The 16,547-nt window shown below is 37.9% G+C and overlaps 1 protein-coding gene across 1 annotated transcript; it reads right to left on the reverse strand.

The window, feature by feature from the left end:
- Positions 1–1,191: 1,191 nt before the first annotated feature.
- LOC115434722 (protein FAM161A) lies at positions 1,192–7,498 on the reverse strand. The gene is made up of 4 exons (XM_030156814.1): positions 7,292–7,498; positions 4,269–4,546; positions 2,904–3,074; positions 1,192–2,244 (listed from the first exon to the last, which is right to left on the reverse strand). Exons 1-4 carry the CDS (start codon positions 7,382–7,384, stop codon positions 1,395–1,397), a joined length of 1,392 nt encoding a protein of 463 aa, XP_030012674.1. The 5' UTR covers positions 7,385–7,498; the 3' UTR covers positions 1,192–1,394.
- Between the last annotated feature and the right edge of the window lie 9,049 nt (positions 7,499–16,547).

Raw genomic sequence — 16,547 nt, forward strand, 5'->3', positions numbered from 1 at the left:
CACAATGTGGGCTCATTTTTATAGAGAGGAGGGGGGAGGGGAAGAGGGAGGAGGGAGGAGGGGGATGTCTGCTGGTGTTGCACTGAGAACATGAAGGAAGGTTAAGGTTTGGTGCAGCCTACAGGGCAATGACAATAGTAACTATCCAGACACAGATTCTCAAACAACTGAAATTCCCACTGGTGATCAAGAAAGTCCATCTGTATCTGAATCTGTATCTGACTCTTATGAGATGGATTAAACCTTAGACAGGCATACAAATATTATTAATATGTTTGTCCATTATAAAGGCATAACCAACAAATAATGTCTGTGATGCCCTAGTGTCCTCCAAATGTATATTATTTCTCTGACAGTTTTTTGTTTTTTGTTTTTTTGTTTGTTTTTTTTTTACCTCTGTCAGAAATTATAATTGATTTATTTATTAGGGACAGTACTCATTAATAAACATCTACAACAATTGCAGCTGTATATATGCCAGATTGTAGCAACAGTGCTAATTTCCATCTGTTGTCCCTTGGCAGGTGACAAGAAAGACAACTGACAAAAGACAAAACATCATAAAAACACACAAAATTAACACAGTGAGGACAATCTACTGATGGTCACAGGCTTAGTTCTCTTTCATCCAGTGTTTAAGTTGGGATTTGAAGGAGGCATATGATTGTGTTGAGTGGTAATGTTCCTATGACAGAAAGCATGTTTGTCCAAAAGTAGTGCGCCTGTGTGGTACCTCACAGTCTCTTCGAGCTGTGGTCCTAGTGTCCCTTTCACCACCATTTGTCCGTTACTAGTTTAACATTAATAATGTTGGACAAATCATCCTGCCTTTTTGCCTGAGTCCATGACGATTGTGACTGTCATTACATTTTATCATGGATTAAAAAAAGTTAAGGTCAGGAAAAATTCCCAGTTGTTCTAAATCTGAAAAGTGTCGAATGTAGAATATCAAATGGTTTTATTCTAATTAACCACCTACATGTACAGAGACAACACCTGATGCCACAGACAGTGTGACCTTTGTACTCTGGGGTTTGTAGTTAATTATTCTAGTGTGTAGAATTGGTCAAATCTACATTTGCGCAGACAAAGATCCTCACAAAACATGTCATATTTCTAGATCTTGGGGCAGTTGTCAGTAACTGTGACATGAAAACATTACAAACTCCTGCAATAACTAGACTGCTTTTGTTAATAGTAGAAGGCAAATTTATTGGGAACATCACAACACACAATACATAGTACATACTACTACTATGCTGCTTGCTGAAAATGAAAGGTGTCAAATCCAGATACAGTTGCAGTACTGTCGAAAATGCTTAGTTTAGGACTGATGTCAGCGTTTTAATTTTTTTTTCACTTGTCTCACACACTGATGTATTCATTCTTATTGGTCAGCAGGGCCTCTGCTGGGATGAGCAGAGGTTGCAGGTGGGGGCTTTGGGTGATTCCATGTAAGCCCACTCCCGGTCTTGTACCATTTCGATGGACACCTCGATCTGTTTCTTCACCGCTTTGCTGGATGGACATCTTGAAGGCCCATGAAGGTTTCCCTCAGGGGCTGTGGCGTCTGGCTTGAACACTTCTGCCTCCAGGTCAGAGTTGGGTTCACTCTCACCCTCTGTGGCCTCCCTCTCCTGGAGCTGTACACATGAGGCCTTTAAGTCTTCTACGGATCTGGGGCCATACACTGATCTGGGCATGGGCCTCGCTCTGAAGGTGTACGGCTCCTCTTTTGGGTACAGGTTCTCCAGGTCTGCTACAATTTTCGCCTCCCTCTTCCTCCTCTCTCGCTCTAGGAAATGGAAGGGTTGTGGTGAGCGAGTGAGTGAAGCCCGGCTGCTGTTGGGGTCCCGTTTACCAGCGTTCCCTCTATTGTGGTATTCTTTGCTTTGAATAGGGCGCTGTCTGAACCTACGACTGATGACGTCAAAGAGGGGCAGGTGGATGTGTGCCGGTGCAGGTGATGCTCTGAACTGCTTCTGGCATTCTCTGAGCTCTTCCAGCTCCTGTTTCAGCAAGGTGTTCTCCAGCTCAACCTCAGACCGGGTCCGCACCTTGTGTCGCTTCCTTTCCTCCTCTCTCAGCATCATCTGAAAGGGTTTGGGCACTGTCACCTTAGAGTTGGCTTTAACTTTAACCCCATGTGGACGGGACAGTGCACCCTCTGGTTTTAGACATCGGGTCTTAGGCTGGAACCAAAACTGTTTCTGGTTTGTCATTTCTTCTGGACTTAGCAGCATTCTATAAGAGAAAACAGTGAATTAAATGAGGTAGTAGAGTCTGGTATGTCTGAATTGGTGACAAAGGAGTGGACTTGGGAAGAAAAAAGAGAGAGAACTTTTAAGGGCTTTGCATATTTAAAAGTGTTTTGTTATTCAGTTTAACATTTCATTCTTTAGTAAATCTAGTTTATGAAGATCTAAAAGTCTTTGCTGGTCTAGCAACATTAAGTTTAAAAGCTACCCATGATATAAAAGCCATAATTGTACTGGTTCCATTTAAAATTAGTATTGGTAGAATAAAGTACTTTAGGCTCTATATATTTGCAACATGAACTGATGAAGCTGTATAAACAGAGCATACACATGCATATATGGCTTTTATTAACCTGATGTTAAGAGACAGATTCAAAAAATTCACATTAAAGAACCAAAAAGCTGTGAGAATGCCAATCTTCTTCTTCTTCTTCTTCTTCTTCTTCTTCTTCTTCTTCTTCTTCTTCTTCTTCTTCTTCTTCTTCTTCTTCTACTTCTACTTCTTCTTCTTTTTTTCTTCTTTTTCTTCTTCTTCTTTTTCTTCTTTTTTTCTTCTTCTTCTTATTATTACAATGTATATTAAGAAAAGGTTTAGTTATAAGTACCTGTTTTGATTTTATGAAAATCTCTGTTTGCTTCACAAACCTTCCAAAAGTGCAGTCTTGACCATGACTTCTTTGTGGCTTGTCCATCTCCAGTTCCTCCACCCTTTCCTCTCCACAGAGCTCTGACTGGTCTGAACCGCTGGATGTCTCATGGAGGTCCAGCTCCTCCTGGGAGTTGATCCTCTGGAGTCTTCTGGAAGGACCACCATCACTACATGGAGCAGAGATCAGTGTGGAGACATCAACCTTCCTGTCACAGTCATCTATGGTCATGTATCTGTACAGTAATTGTACACAAAAGTATAAGTTCCTGATGAATATAGAACTTTAGAGAGACAGGACGAACGTCTGTCAAACTCTGACAACTGGATGGATTTATATTAAATAATTCAACAGCGCCATCTTATGGATGGTGGTAAAAACTACTAGCAAGCATGGGCCCAAAGCTGTGTATAAATTAACTTCCCAGTGGATTTCATCTCTTCACTCTTCATACTTCACTTGTACATTTCATTGATTTTGCTTTGTGAAGAGCAGGACAACCATGTTTATATGTCACCAATGTCACTATGAACTATGGGCAAGTTCCTCAGGAAAGTCTGCAGAAACAGTAGTGAGAAAAAGTTTTCAGGCACCCCCAAAACTTTATACAATCTCAAATATTATCATGAAATTTTACCAAAATATCTTTTTTGTGTTTCCAAAGGTGTGGCTGCATCAGACAGACACAAATAAATGCATGTATGTTTTTTGTTTTGTTTTGTTTTGTTTTTTGGTATATTGTTAACAAAAAAATAATAATAACAAAACTAAATTCTTGACATTTTCAACATATCATGTCCTGGATGTGTTTCAAAAGACCTGGGCTAACATTAGGTTTGTTGGTTGAGTGAAGTTATAATGACCACATGTATGCATTCTCAGCAGTTTCAGTATTAAGATCAAATCTGGATATATGTGAAGAATGTACAGCAGTAAAAACAAAAGTTTCAAGGAAAAAACACACCATGTTATAAACCACAGATGCAGTATTTAGTGTGACCTCCCCTTTGTACTCAGCATGTTTTTAACCCTTTTGTTCAAGCAATATGAGATTTTCTGATGTTTTATATCACTTTTCATTCAAACACATGTCAGATGTTTCTCACTGTTTGTGCTGCTTCTTGTCCTGAGGTCAGGGGTCGCATTAAATAATGACTTTAACCTTTACAACCTATTTAGTTCAGCTGTTTGTGTGTCTTTTGAGGCTGTACTTATATTTCCTGTATTTTCTTGTATCTAAAGAAAATAGGATGACAAATAAATACGTATACTAATTTCAGCCCTGCAAAACAATCAAACTAAGGATGACCTGTACAGTACTGTACATGTTCTAGCAACAGTTATTTTGCTAGTTGACACAAACCTGAATGAATGTCCAGTCTCTGTGCTCCTCCTTCTTCTGTCGTCTTCTCGTCCATGTTTCTCCATGCTCTGGCTGATGTACATCTTCTCCAGCTCAGCCATGTTCCTAAGGTGAGTGCTCTTGAGCTCCTCTAGTCTCCTGTAGTATTCCTGGTTGGTGAAGTAAACTTGATGCTCCGTCTGCTCTCTGTGCAACCCGTAGATTTCCAGGGACAGAGAACTACGGATCCCTTTGTTGCCTTTTCCCTCCTCACTGCAGTCTGAATCTAGATCACACTCCTATCATAATGAAATACATGGAGTTATTCTATAATTCTGTAAATACAAAATATATCAAATTGACTTTATATATGCTCTGTATGTATATAGATTAGCTCTAGATCTGTATCTGATTATACATTTGAGAAACAGACTAATTTTTCGATGAAGAAGGTATCAATCAAATATGTTTAACCACATCATCTATTGCACATCAAGCAGCATTGCACAAGCTGCATTATTACATATACAGGAAAAGCACTGACTGATACAGGAAAAGCACTTTCAAAACATGTGCATGCCACGCAGTTGTAAGTTTTGTAAATTATGACATGGTGTTGTGAGAATGTTGCAAGAATTGACTTGCACTAATGGCATCATGCCAACAACCAAGGTGCTGCTATTACAAAAGCCCCAGATTAGAATTTATTTCTCAGAAAGTGCAAGAGAAAAACAGGAACATCCAATAAAATGGAAATGCACCCCTCCCTGCAGATAAAGAGTTTCATGCCTCTCATCATTCAGCTGTGGTTGGTTTAGGTAGACAGTCACACTGTTAACTCTGTGCTCTCATTGTTCCAGTGAGTGAACCTCAAACCATGCACCAACAGCCCCTAACCACACTCCATATGACAGGCCACCTCACTGAGGCTCAGACCACATATTTTAACCTTCTAAAACCCAGGAAATGTCAACAAAGTACAAGCTTTTTTGTTTTTTATTAAATAAGTGCCTATCTTGGAAACATCATGATGCAACAGCTTTTCCAGATGCAGTTTTTAACATTTTATGGCACGTCCTTTGTGGTGGACAGTTTTCTTGTCTTTTCTTTTCTTTTCTTTTTTTTGTATAAAGCTATGAAACTCTTGTCCACAAATGTGGATAGTGGGTCTTAGGAGGTTAAGTCAGCCATAAACACATAATAAGCTGAAAAGCAGCACATAAGGCATCCTGTATGTACCAAAACTGAAGCCAGGCCTCGAAATCAAGAAACCACTTTTTTCAAATATAAGCAAAACCAGAGCATTCGTGGCTGAACAAATTCACCCTTCAGACTTGGACTTTTCAAAGAGCTATGATTACATATTTCAGGCTTTCAGCAAAGAAAACTCCAATTATCAAACATTAATTCAATATCATTCAAGCCTCACAAATTCATCAATTCTCACAAACTCAAAGATTTGGAGAAACAGAGAGATACAGAGAGAGAGTGAGTGAGTGAGTGAAGAGTGCATTGCATTAAGACCAGGTTTCAGCAGGTGGTATTTGCACCTGAACAGCATGAGGCAATGTGCACTCTTTCGTGAATAAACCAATTCTGCAACATAAGGATGATTTGCCTAGAAAGAGGTCATTTTATGGGCCAAATGTATGAATATTTTCCAATTTACAGCCATGGAAACACCATTTGTATGGATATAAATTACACTGGCGGCATGTCCTTGACAGACATCCTGCAGGTTGACAATGGACAGAAAAATGAATACCTTTGGGTGTGGATTGAGGAGGTGAGAATGGATGGAAAGCCTTACAGCATTTGGTGCAAAAAATTAAGACTACCAGGTGTTTGTTTTTGTACATTATGCTTGCCCGCATTGAAATATGTGATGAGCAGCAAAAAAGTACTTTCACAAAATGAAGCTGACCCTAGCCATAGAGCTGCTGTGCATCCATCACATGGAGTATTATTGCCACCTTACTATTGCCGGCCAATCCACGCATCACTAGTCTGTAGTATAATCTAAAGTCTGACTCTGCCAAAAGACATGCTCAGAAATGATCTTGCACATTTTAAAGATGTGTTAATTTTGTTCAAAATTTTGTTCTAGATTTAGCGTTCATTGTCCAGTGTGAATTAAACAGCAGTGAAAAAATAAGATTATATGTATTTATGTTGTTTTGGCCTTGTCCTCTTATTTATGGGGAAGTAAAAGCCCTAAGTAAGCCTTACACTAAGCCTTACATCACTGTTGAAAGCTCAGCTCATACTTCCAAAAGTAGATCTGGTGCAATACAACTGCATTGTATTTGTGCAATACTCAAACAAGCAGTTCCCATTTGAAATTGCATGAAAAGGCACTTCAGGTGCTATATTTTTAAAAATTTTCTCAGGGGAGAGCCCTCAGAACCCTCATTACATGAAGTGCTCTGGGGCCTACGATCTCTTAATTTGCTCCTATGCAGACCTGCAAATTGCTGGATGTAGGCCCACCAACGACCCATTCCTCATGACATGACTTGAAGAACAATTTTAATGTTTGGGATTTTTTTTTGCAATCACCCCTGTATCATGTTTAACCACCCCACCCCTTAGCAGCACCCCAGAGTGATTTACACATTATTGCATTTATTGTTTTTTTTCATGTGCCCTCTGACATTTTTACGTGATCTGTTATTGACATGTCTGTTGAACTGAATGTGTTTATGGACTGGGAGGCTCAAATGAATATAAAGTTGTCTGAACTGAACTGATTATTATGTCATTTATTTTTAGTTTTTTGTTTAGATTTAAGCATAGCTGCAGCCCTGTCTAAACCTTGTTGACTGTCCTGATTCCAGATTAAGTAAAAGCTAAATATAAATCATTAAACTGTAATTAACTGAATAATCTACAAGATGTATCCATAGAGTTCAGTGTCTGTGCAGGAAAACATACTGTACAAACCCTCTTTAAGTCTTTTAAACATACAATAAATAATGTTAATACTTTTGACAGGTGATTATTTTAAGCTACCACAGGGACTAAAACTTCATGTTTCTACTTACTTCACAGTCCTTATCTTGGTAATGGTTTCGCTCTCCATACAAAGTCATCAGTTCTTTGTTTTCCAGAGCCGTTGATTGTTGCATCACAGACATTTTTCTCCCAAAAACTCAATTTTTGACAACAATTAGCTTCAAGAAAAGCACAGCCTCTGCATATTGTGTCGCCTTTCCCCTTAGTCTGCACACTGAACTCCTAAAGACACTGTGTAAGTATGTCAGTGCAGGACATTAGAAAAGATTAAGTCACACACAAACCAAAAGCTTTATCCCATTATCACCAGGAGGAGTCGTGATTGTACAGTCATCAAGGTGCTGTGGACCAGATGGACCATATGGTCCAGTGGCTTTTCATTTAACATGAAGACAGCTGAATATGTGAATGTTCCCAATCTTATTTACAGATTAACTCTCTTAAATACTTTGTTGAAGTATTGTGCACCTGTGCAACCTAAAAAAGGTCAGAAGAGGAAAGTTAAGAAGTGAAAACCCAAACATCTTAAATGATTAAATGAAAACATGAATGGGTATTATAAGTTGCTTTTCATCAGTGTGTTTTATTAAAATAAATTAAGTTTTATAGAGAAAACCAGGTTTCAGACAGGGTTATAAGCAAACATACATATCCAGAGATGGCCAGTATTATTACCACACGTATTTAAGAGGTTAAATAATCTGTTTTGGTTATTTGCGTTTGTTTTTTTGTTTTATTTTGGGGTTTTTTTAATATCTTTTTTTGTTTGTTTTTTTAATTAGCTATTTAAATACCCATTAAACAAATATGATATTTACAAAGTCATCATTATGCTATATAAACCATAGAATAGAGCCAACAACCTAGGCCTATTTCACTGTCACACAATCACGTTCCTTCGCAGAAGAAGTCACATTCCTCGCATGATCATTGTCAGGTGGTGATGGTGAGGCTTCGGACGCAGCTGTCTGATTCTGTTGAATGTACAAGGCCTATCCTTTTCATCAAATAAATATTAAAGTTAAAAGGAGATAAAAACATCTAATATTTGTTGACCTCAGAACAACCATCTGCACACTTCATGAACATCATGGCATGAAATCATGTTTTGGAGGCACAAAAAGTTCCATATTTTCAGATCTGTCAGGTGTTCTAATAATTTTGGCCACCACTGTACACCACCTTCATATGAAATACAATGCAAGCATAGAATGAAATGTGAAAGGTGTTAAAAATGCAGAAATAACTTGGGTAAAACATCTACTTCCAAAGGATTCTACCTCATTTTCATTTAAAATCCCTACTAAAGTATTATACATTACACAACAGTATGCAGAAAAAGAATAATTATAGGCACTTCACTTGTTCCAAAACAGAAATTGTAGATATAAAGGAAATAGTTGCTGATATATTTTTGTATTTTTCTGTTTCTGGCTGTTGCATTTTTGGTTGTTTCATCTTTTTTAGCATTTTTGACAGCCTTTTTTGCAAATACACTGCATCTTCTCTCTGCAAATCAGTGAACTCTACTTCGGGCATGAACGTCATTCTTCACTCTGTTGACTGTGAAAGCCACTGCTTATAATTCACATAATTTTCATCCTCATTGCATCATGAGCAGGCATTGTCCTCCTGGAAGAGACCCCTCCCACTCATCTTAATGCACATTCTTCCATCCAAGCCCTCTGACTTCTTATCATCTTGATCCAGATTAATGTTAATTGCTTGATTGTAGCACATTGGATAACAGGATTGTGTCACTGTATTACACTCATGCCCACTGCTCACTTCTCTGGGCAGGTGTCATGTACTGACGGCTCCCACAGTTTTGTTTCTAAATGGCCAAGGTTACAATCCAGTGAAGTGAAACCTGGCCTTAGTTCAGCTTGGTTGGCTTTGACAGATGAAAGTAGAGAGGGCGGATTCATAAAAGAGCCGACTGTGTTAATCCATTTACTGCGGTTGTTCAGTGCTGCCATTACAAGTCTTCACCTCATGCCAGAGCACCTTTCTCCATCTGTCTCCTGTCTCCCTCCATCCATCTACCTAAGAGCCTTGGACGGCAGGGAGCCAAGGAGAAATCTGGAAAAGGAAACGTGACAGGAGACAGAGACAAGGCAAGGATCTGTAGAGGAAACTGGACAACCCAATACAGATACAGATACAGACACACATTCACTGTATTGATCCCCTGAGAGAATGAATGAACAAGCAATCATCAGTCCATGAATCATCAGACTGAGGTGTTAGAGAGTCTGATGGCAGCGGGCATCTATACCTCTATATCCTGCATTTTAATTAGGTTAGTGTCCCATTGCAGCTGTCCTTCACCTTACCTACTGTGCATCTCTCCACAACAGTCAACACAGTATAGTATAGTATAGTATAGTATAGTGTAGTATAGTATAGTCAATATAATAAAAAGGCATCTTTATTTGGTCTTAATTTTTTACTTTCATTTTTATTATATTCTTATTATTCTTATGTTGACTTTTATGTCCTTTAAAAGCCGACCTACGGACAGACTTGCTATTAATCATGTGGAATAGCAACAATGGGATGTTTATAATATAATCATGTGAAATAGCAACAATGGGATATTTACCTCCGCCAAGGAGGTTATGTTTTTGCCAGGGTTTGTTTGTTTGTTTGTCTGTCCGTTAGTGTGCAACATAACTCAAAAAGTTATGGACAGATTTTGATGAAATTTTCAGGGTTTGTTGGAAATGGGATAAGGAAGAAATGATTACATTTTGGTGGTGATCGGGGGTGGGGGGGCTGATCAGTAGCCAGCCCCCCAGGGGGCCAGGGGGGGCTGGCAAAAACATAACCTCCTTGGCGTGGGGGGGCCACGGGGGGGGGGGGGGGGGGGGGGGGGGGGGGGGGGGGGGGGGGCACTGATCAGCCTTGGCGGAGGTCTGCGCTCTCTGAGTGCTTTTCTAGTTTTAATATAATTCATGAGCAAACTTTGATCGATTTTTTCTTGGTGGCTGCCTTGGTCCCTGTTTTTGTCTGTTTGTGTGCACTGTGTTGTTGCTTGTTTTTCTTTTCATAAATTTTACTTCAGTTATGATATGGTGTCATCTGTAAGATGTTTTTTTTTTTTTTACCTGCCAGTGGGACTTGATATGGAAATTAGCCATATGGCTGTAATCTCTCGTATTTACATGTAAATGGTCATTAATACAAACTATCCAATTTTTAAAATAAATAAATAAATAAATCATTCATTCATTCATTCATCCACTCACTTTGCAAATTAGTTTAGGCTATATATGCTTTAGTTCTGTGGCAATATTCCATCCCACATACATGTCCCTATATATTTAATGCTAGCCTCATAAAATAAACCCTTTAGAAGCACCCTTTAATTACATTACTGACTATAAGTAAGTTAATAGTGCACATAGTTAACATAACATATATCTATAAGTACAATATCTACACGTTTTTGGCAGATATTGCAGTTTCCAGGAGAGTGTTAGGAACATAGTTGCATTTCTAAGGTACCAAAGAAAAGTGTGCTTATTGCCATAAATTCAGCTGTTATTCAGTCACGATAAAAGCCCACAGAAATATTTAAAAATTAATGTGGCAACAGATGATAATGAAAAGATTGAAGACTGAATATAAACCTAAAAGAAACAAAGAGGGGATGCAAACTCTGTATGGGGAAAAAAGTGCATCAGTGCATCCATTCATAAGTTCTGTTTCCATTCTCCCACCCACTTTACCGTAACCCAAACTCACTTTTCACTATAAAATGTATAGATTCATGCTATAGGGTCCAATATTTTGGTAGTCAAGAATTTGCTTAATGCTGTATGGACCCTACAAATACAGAGGAGAAATACCTTACTTGCTGGGCTGTAGGGTAAAAATAAAGCCAACTGTTAAGACATACGCTATCTATCTCCATAAACATTTCATTCCAGGTCAGTAAAAGCAACATTTTCATTTGTCCACATGGTGGTGCTACTGTACCTCTTTTACTCTGGCAGTTTACTCCAGCAGTCTTTGCATATCCTTATATTTCAGAGCCATCTCTGTACAGATGGTTGTGATCAGTCTTCCTGCAGACATGCATGAGTATTTTATGTATAGTGAGCTTTGTTCAATTCAAAAAACTGCAGCTTTAATGAGCAGCTCTTCTCACAGCAAAAACAGAGCACAGACACAGCATTAAACTTACGTCCTAAGAGTTGTGTTTTAATTGTGTTTTTATCTCACCTGTGGACGTGCCTTGTAGAACACCTTGGCCTCTGAATTTCACAGAACTTTTCCTCTTCAATCTCCAACTTCTAACGCACAGACGTCTCTTTGTGTGTGTGTGTGTGTGTGTGTGTGTGTGTGTGTGTGTGTGTGTGTGTGTGTGTGTGTGTGTGTGTATGTGTTGTGGGTCCTTTTTCCACTGGGCTCCACAGTGCGTTGGCATTTGATGAATAGTGGCAGTGTTCAGTCAGTGTGTGGTTAAGAAAACAGTCATCACAATCTGGGCCCTCCTCTGACACACACACATCAGCACTGAACATTGATTTTTGTTGATTACAACTCACACATTTAATAATAACAACTAAAATATAGGATGCTTGAGCAAAAAGATACCCTAATAGATTCTAAAAAATATATTATTTCAAATGACGATGACTGTGTTCTTCGGGACAACCATTATACCTTTAAAACTAGCTGTAATATATATGTGAGCATGAAAAAGTTTTGAGCTTGACCACAGTGTTTAATATCTCTAAGTTTGAGCCCTTTTGGTTTTGAGATTATTTAATAAATAAAATGTTTTTGACAGTAACTAACAGTATATCACTGGAAATGTGTGTTAAAGTACATAAAATATAAAAGAAAAACTGGAAGAAGCAGGGAAAAATCACCAGTTAATTACATATAAATTAGATCAAATATAGCTTCACTATGTTGCTCTTCTCTGTAAGTTGAAAGGAAATCCCCTTACCTCACTTTATCTATGCACAACCACACAGATTTAGCTCATCACGCAGACACACATTTAGGTGCACAAACTCATAAAGAATTCAGCATGTTGGGATAAACAGACTGACGTGGACAAAATGCAGAGAGACGTGGAGGTGGAGTTGAGCTTTGGCCCGCTAACCTCCTACGTCACAGTAGGACTTCTCAACCTGTTTGTTTTTGCACCGTATGGTCAGTGCTCGTGTCAACAGCTCTACTCATTAAGTTCCTTTAACAACTGCTGTTAAACACCCAAGGCTTTAAATGGGAGGTTAATTGCAACCTAAATATAAACCTCAGACAAACATGGCTACCACCCTAAAACAGATGCAAGTCACTCTGGCTCTCTGCTCTAAGATTCAAAGCAGGGTACAGTACATTTTATGCCGTTTCTGGCTGATGAGGTGGAAAATAGAGGCAGCACCATAATGGGAACTAAATGAAATAGTACACAGATTACATTAATACATGTAAATAAAATTCTGTTGAAATATGTTGTTCAGTCATCAAAACTATCTTCGTGTTCTCTTTCCCCGCTGTGCCACAAGATCCGATGAGGGTTATATCTATCCACTTACATCTGCTTTGCATGCATTCATATCTGAACATTCATCTACACACTCAAGCTTCCATGTTTATGTAGATATCATTTGGTACGTGATGTCCAATCAGAAATGCAGATATGGTACTGAGAAATCGCCCATATGACCTTTACAAAATCAAACATCTGTCTTGCAATCTGACTTAACCCATAAAGACCCAAACCACCATTGGGGACCAAAACCATCTACTGATGTAAAATGTTTAATATTTGCTGAGCCACTAATTTTATCAATGCATGTAAATAATTGGTGTAAAATGTAGTTTTTCATCTTTTCATGGTCATCAGATATGACCCATTTGGACGTTCAACTGAGTTTTAGTGAAAACTGCAGATCTGTGTGTAAAAAGGGCCAAAAGCGCCTTCACTGCCTTAGGAAACTGGCACACTTCCACACTGACCGAACCATTTTAACTTTGTTTTATTGTTCCTTTATTGAGTCTATTTTATCTTTTTATCTGGTGGCGTGGTTCGGTCAGACCTCAGTTACAGAGAGAAACTCACTAAATCAAATAGTGAGACGGTCCAGTCACCTGATTGGTGAGTCCCAGTCTTGTCCCGCCTCCCTGTACACTAAACAGGTGCAGAGGATGGCTTCATCAGTTCTTAACAATGACTCCCATCCTTTACGAGGTGAATTTCAACTCCTTTCCTCTGGACGGAGGTTCTTAGTCCCAAGGTGCAGGACACAGCGTTATAAAAATAGGTTTGTTCCTGTCGCCGTCACTGAGCTCAATAAGAAATAGTGACATCGCACTTTATTAACTTAGTTAGTTATTTATTCCATTTCTTTGCTCTATTAATTATTATTGTGACTTCAAATTTTTAAATTTTTAAGTTTTATGTTCTTATCCTGGTTTTTATCCCTGATTGGTTTTATCTTTTCTGGTTTTTATTGTGTTTTTATTGCATCTTGTTTTTAATTATTTGATCTTATTTATTTTATTCTTTTACTTATCCAAGCTGCTATACTGATGAGTGGTGGAACACTGAGCACTTTTTGTCCTGTCTGTAAGTGTGATCAAGTGCCTGTCTTGCATGTTCAATGTATGTGTTGTTGTAATGCCAAGGCAATCACCTAGACTGCAAAGTAAATCTTCCTACGGGTACAAATAAAGTAACCTTGACCTTGACCTTAGAGGCTCCATAGTGAACATGGAAACACTGTCATCTTCTACAACACTGATTCACCAGTAAAACCCATGGAGTTGGCTCAATGACAGTGGATGGATACCCATGGTTTATGTTCATTTAATGATATATTGTGCTGAAAAGCTCACTCTTTCTTTGGTTATATCTGTTTTGAGATAATAACCTTTGAATTTAACTTTGAGTTTTCATGAACATCTAAATTAAACTATGGGAAGTTAAATATAGGAAAACGCATGATTTACAGTGAAAAATGCAAAATATAGAAGATAATATTATAATAAATGGTGATAAATTACTTAAGAAAGCTTAGACAGAGAGAAAAATTCATTTGGGAACTGATACAAAAGTAGAACTGGGTCTTTATGGGTTAAAATGGCATGTAGAGGTCACAGAGTTGTGTATTTGTAACTGTAAAATGAATAACTGTCATTATAAACCAGATTCGGTCATTTGTTGGTTTACCTGTATCTATCTCATACTGTTACTCTTTAACTGTTACATCGCATGAACCTTCATTCCTGAATATCCTTTGGGACTGTAAATGTTTGCAGTTTTTGTTTTTTTCTCCTTTATCACTAGGCATTTCCATTGCTTTCTCCCATTTCTCTAGACACCTTTTGTCAGCCTTCAGAAGACAAACACAGCACACCAGAATTGAAACTTTGGTAAAGATAAAAGCAAAAGAGCAAGAGAGAGTGCGTGACTAAGTATGTTTTTGCAGCTATGGAGATGCAGCTTTTTTGCACCCTTTAGGAGAGTGGATCTAGTCTGTAGCTGTACTGAAGAATAAGATCTGTACTTAACAGTAAAGATGGCAATAATGACGTAGCCCTTATTTATACAACCAGTGCTACCTTTGTAAGTAGTACCAAATTCATTTTTCATTGTATATCACCTTTCCTAGTTGATTTATCCCTATTTATTCTAATATCATCTAATTACCCTATGAATTTTCCATTTTTCAGTGTAAATCAATTATTTTCCCATATTCACTTCACTCATCATGTAGATGTTTTTTAAATTTCAGAGTAAATTCAAAAGTTGTGTCAAAACAGAGAAAAAGTGACTTCTTCAGCAAAATATATCTTTAACTGAATATAAAACGGGTGTCTCTATCCACCATCATATATCCAACTCCACTGGTTTTACTGGTGATTCAGCGTTGATGAAGATAACGGTGTATCCACGTTCACTACAGAGCCTCTGAACGTCCAAATGGGTCAAATGTAATGACCATGAAAAAATGAAAAACTGTATTTTGCCAAAATTATTTACATGTATTGAAAGGATTAGGGTTTCAACAGGTATTTAACCTCTAAGATCAGCAGATGCTTTTGGTTGCCAGTGGCTGTTTGAGTCTTGGAGGGTTAAGTATGTCATCAAACCACATCACAGTCAAATCTCACATCATTTCCAACTTCAGTGTCTGTGACCTAAAAAGTGCATGAGCTAAACCAAAACGTAAAAACAAGGCAAGTGTGGGCCATGTGAGTTTATTATTTTGTGATGAGTTCAACATGAGGAAGCAACACGGTTCAACTGACCTAAACTTAGGTTGGAGTAAATGTGGTTTTATTTAGAGCTGATTATACTGAGAGCTGATGATGTGACACGTGTCTACAATTGCTTTTTTTTTTTTTTTTTTTTTTTTTTAAGAAATGATCTGACTCAGAAGTTAAATGTACATGTTACATACTTTAATAAAATGAATTGGAAAATAAATTATAAAAGTCCTGATTAGTTGTTGTTGATTTGTTAATGTAGTGTCATTACACATATTTATTGATTTATGTACATTTTTACAACAGACTTAAAAATCTTACACTAGAAAGAACCTGTAAAGTGAATGTATTGTCATGTGTAGACAGGGTTTTGAAGTAGACCTGGTAGACAAACATTCCTTTTTTGTAAAATCCATTCTCTGTTTAATCCTCTGGACATTTTTAACCCAAGATTGTATCTAGGAGACAACAGTCAACCAGTATTGACATCATTTGTCTTCATTAGTGATTCAGGCATGGTAATGTTTCACTGCTTGTATTCTGAGACACTGTACTTATAGACCAGTGTGGTTGACCGCTCAGTTTTAGGTATTAAAATGAGCTATGATCTACTCTGCATTTCATGAGGAACTTGTGCTCTGCTATCTTGAAATCATCTCCTTCTTTGGGTAACCTTCACACTGCAAAGTCATGCAGCCAAGCTGCCAAACTGTTTACTTCAGCTGGACACAACTTTTTTCTTCTTTTTTTCTCTTCTCTTTAATAACAATTCTAATTCATTTATCATCATTTGTTTGCCATGATGTTTTTCAGAATCCATCTCTGTTTATGGGTCCATTAAGATAATAAACACCAATAATAAATACTTACTGGATGTAGACTCCACTTGCTCTCCTTTTGAGACAATAACAAAATTCCTGCAGCCTTACTGAGGGGCTGATGAGCTAAGCAGATAGGATCTACAAAACTTGGCAGTTTCTGCTCAAAATTGTGACTATTTTGTGTCTTGTTTTACATGAAAATGGAAGAAAGAAGTAGTGGTCAAGACTG

This window comes from Sphaeramia orbicularis, chromosome 15 (assembly GCF_902148855.1).
Source record: "Sphaeramia orbicularis chromosome 15, fSphaOr1.1, whole genome shotgun sequence".
Lineage (NCBI taxonomy): Eukaryota > Metazoa > Chordata > Actinopteri > Kurtiformes > Apogonidae > Sphaeramia > Sphaeramia orbicularis.